Source organism: Atta colombica, unplaced genomic scaffold (genome assembly GCF_001594045.1).
Source record: "Atta colombica isolate Treedump-2 unplaced genomic scaffold, Acol1.0 scaffold53, whole genome shotgun sequence".
NCBI classification, from domain to species: Eukaryota; Metazoa; Arthropoda; class Insecta; order Hymenoptera; family Formicidae; genus Atta; species Atta colombica.
The window spans coordinates 792,748-796,775 of record NW_017259543.1 but is presented as its reverse complement, the minus strand read 5'-3'; the positions used below and the strand labels follow the sequence as shown (position 1 = coordinate 796,775).

General features: G+C 28.6%; 1 protein-coding gene across 1 annotated transcript in view; it reads right to left on the bottom strand.

The window, feature by feature from the left end:
* Positions 1-818: 818 nt before the first annotated feature.
* LOC108691862 overlaps positions 819-4,028 on the bottom strand; it is a 56,784-nt gene continuing 53,574 nt past the window's right edge. The window contains exon 9 of the mRNA XM_018199797.1: positions 819-1,586. Within this exon, the coding sequence (XP_018055286.1) occupies positions 1,517-1,586 (70 nt within the window). The 3' untranslated portion in view covers positions 819-1,516. The remainder of the gene's footprint in view (positions 1,587-4,028) is intronic.

Below are 4,028 nucleotides of genomic sequence, written 5' to 3'. Positions count from 1 at the left end.
AAATATGTTTAAAATGTGATTTTTATCAACCCTGAAAAAAGTATGTCCATTAGCTGATGAGCATGTAACCGATTCTTTTGACTGTGTTCTTTTAATTCTAGAACTAAAAGAAATCGACAATATCATAGAAAAATTTTTCCCTTCACAAATTCTTTAATTTCGAAAAAGAATCTAGAATATAAATAACAACTCACAGATGTCCACATTACATTAATAAGACATCATAGTCGAAAGTATCAGTGAGATATTGGTAGCATTATTATTGAAGTTGTGCGAAATAACATTTACACTGTACGATAAAATACGATAAATTGTATACATGCGTGCAATAAGCTCCATATGGGCAGCGAATACGTTTTATAGTATAAACAATATAAAATTAGTTTCGAAGCCTAGACTATGATTATATATTTATATTTAAATAATAAATAATAATAATATATTTATCTATATTTAAATTGATTTATTTGTTATATATTTATATTTAACGACACTTCTTTAATAGCACCTTTTTTATAAATAATATGTGCGAAGTATTTCACAAATATTTCAAAAAAATATAATACTTTAAATTTTAAATTTTACTTTAGTTTCTGTATGACGTAAAATTTGTATGACTGTTATATGGGAATAGCGAAATAATTATGGAATAGAAAACTTCGATATTAAAACAAAATCAGAATAATAATTTGATAGAAAAATTTTTTTTTTTTTCAAATTCTTTAAAGATTTATGAATGATGGTTTAAGGATGATTAGCAATTCTTCAAAATTAGCCCATTGGAAACAAGGATTAAAACAAAAATTTTGACAATGCTATTACGAAAACATTGATTTATTTTTAACTTATCTACAATCTTGGACGAAATATAGAATATATTATTTCCTTACATTATAATACAGGGTAACGCAAATATACGTATGTAAGACATAATAGGCGAATAATATGGCGTCGAATCAATGTATAGTCCGTTTATATTTAAAATGCTTTTATGAGACACTGGGCCTTATTTTGGTAGCGTAATTTGCTCTAAACGCAACAATTTTCGAACATGATTCTTTAAAATCAATTCTAGCAAATGCAATGTGTTCAACAATTCGCTATCAACGTGAAATGGTAATCAATCGGATACGCTTAGCAGTAAACGTGCGAGAAAAAAATAGTTTTAAATCTATATTCTTCACGCATTGTTAGTGTCCAGCGTAACGTCGTCCAAACATTATTTCTTCAAATTAATGCAGATACATGAGGGAAAAATCTCGGAATTCGAGCACGTTCTGCGCAATGTGCAGGATGTACGCACACTTCGAATGTTGCGAATAGACGCATATCTCTTCGCCTTTTTGGGCGCAGCTTTTCACTTAATTGCAAAGGATCATCGCGAGAACTTCGAAGTCTTCCTTCGAGAATCGGGGGATCAATCCTGCAGCGTTTTCACGATGGTTTCCCAATCTCTATGTGGACATTGATGACTTCTTGTCGGTACCACGTGCATGATTAGTCTGGATCCTTAGAATCACACGTTGGGTACGTCGGGTGGACCCCGAAGGGCCATCTCTTCGCCCTGATTAGTGGCTGAGAGTTTTCTGAAACAGAAAACAAAAGACTTATTATACGCGTCTTTCATGCCATTGTATTTCGTTCAAATTAAAGCGATAAAATTAAAAATAATAAAAGAAGTGTTAAAATCTTTTTTAATAACTTTATGCATTAAATATTTTATGAATTCTTCAGGTTTTTGTAAAATTTTTAAAACTTTTATAGTTAATAGCAAAAAAAATAAATGTTCTGTTTTTTAATGTAATTTTATTTCTGTTATTTTATTTAATATTATTTTTTTTTATTTACGTGCCTTATACAATATATATTCGTATATATGCTATATATATGGAAATTATACATAAATAAAGGAAACAAAAAACGATGTTCAATAAAAATAATTAATTACTAAATTTTATATACATTTATTATAGAAGATTTTAAATATAATTTTTATTCTATCGAATTTCTATTAAGAAACTAAATTATTATTATTCAATATTAATTTTTTTTACTTAAACTTAAGGAATTAAATAATATCAATTTCAATTAAATTCCGCATCCTCCTGTTTTTTATTTTCACATTTTTTTGTGTAGTATAATTATTACGAGTCATTTAAGATTTAAGCCTTTAAGCGATCAATTAAATAAATAATCACATAAATATCACTATCCATTATTTATTAGATAGAAATACTAATTGCTACAACACTGAAAGAAAAGTTTGCTGCAGCAAATTAGATGGTATAGCATTTTTAATTGGCAGCCAATTTTTGGTTACAGCAGCAATTTTTTGTTGCATTAGCCTATTCGCAATGTCAATATAGGATTTTGATAGACTATCATCAAGGACAATATAGGACAATATAGGATTTGATAGACAATCAAAAATTAACTGCGGCAACCAATTAAAAATGCTGTGCCATATTCAATCAATTTCTTTTCTTTTCTTTCAGTGTACTTTTTATAACAGTTAAATATAACGTATAATGTTGTTAAGGATCCATAATTAATCGCCATTATCTGAAACACATCTAAAAAAATTTCGTATAATTCCCAACAGAAATTAGAAATTCAAAATGATATTCTGATTATAACTTCCTCTTTTCTTCTATTTTTACGCGTCGGTGAAGATTTACATGCGATTTGCATTGCTTCTCGTGCAGTAAATAAAGCACATAGTGCTTTAGAATAATCTGCCCATATAAATCAAATCGTAACGTCGAATTTGCGTTCAGATAAAGTTCTCTCTTAAGCTCTTAAAATGCATGAACGTTAATACGAATTAATGCGACATTGAGAACGCGGGACATCATTCGTTCGTCGAAATTAATTCCAAACGTACATATTCATACGAATGTATTACCGAGACGGTTATCAGTGTACACTCGTTAATCCTGCGGTACACCGAGCGTGTTTACATTACGCGACGCGGTGAGGTGCCTGGCACGCGGCGTGTATATTTATTATTTGCAGTGTACGGCATGCTTACTGTCAGCTACGAACGGTTCTGATTTTAAAGGCGTCTGTTTTTTTTACTCCTCGACATTGTATTGTAACTTTCTTGCTTTCTCGCCAAAAATCAAATATACGGTCTTGGCCAAAAATATTTTTATTTTTTCATGAAATTGAAAAATGGAAAAATAATGGATTTCTTTTTACTAATATTATACCTAATATTATACAAATCTTAGATGCACTCAAGGTGCACTTCACTGATGCATATTAAAACTGTTGTACACAAATTGCTATAAAGATATATGCTTAACATAAATATAGAAATGGGTTAAAAAGTCGTCTAAAAATTTTAATACATTTGAAACATGCATTTCATTTTTACACTTTACACTTAGAATGTAAATATAATGACTTTAATATGCACCAGATCCACCCAATCAAATTCGCCATTATGCATTTATATTTTTTTCATTTTTAGAATTCTTTTATCTGTTGGTTACCGACGTTATACGTATATTTAAAGAGTTCTTAAAACAAAGGATAATTTACAGTAAATGCCGTAAATCAATTTTTGAATTAAAACTTTAAATAATGATTGATAAGATGACTAACATTGGTTGAAGTTATATTCTACTTTAAATTTCAAAAGTGTACACGAATTCAGCTACAAGCAAGAAAACAAAACTTATATCATTTATATGTCATTAACGAGCAACGACCTTGCCTAATTTATGGAAGAATTTAGAACAGAATTCTATTTATAATTTTATATTTTGATATACATATACAATAGCTGCCAAAAGTCATGAATAATTTTGTTGCATAAATAGCTCCGATATAAAAAATCTTTACAAATAAAGTATACAAGTATACTAGTAAGTATACAAGTAAGTCTAATATTATATACTCTAATATTTAAAATCGTATTTTTAAGTTGATTTTGTAACAAGAATTTTATAAATTACAGTATGAAACTGACAAAAATTATCGTAAAATTATATGTTGGTCGGAAACTTTTCCCTGTCATTGTA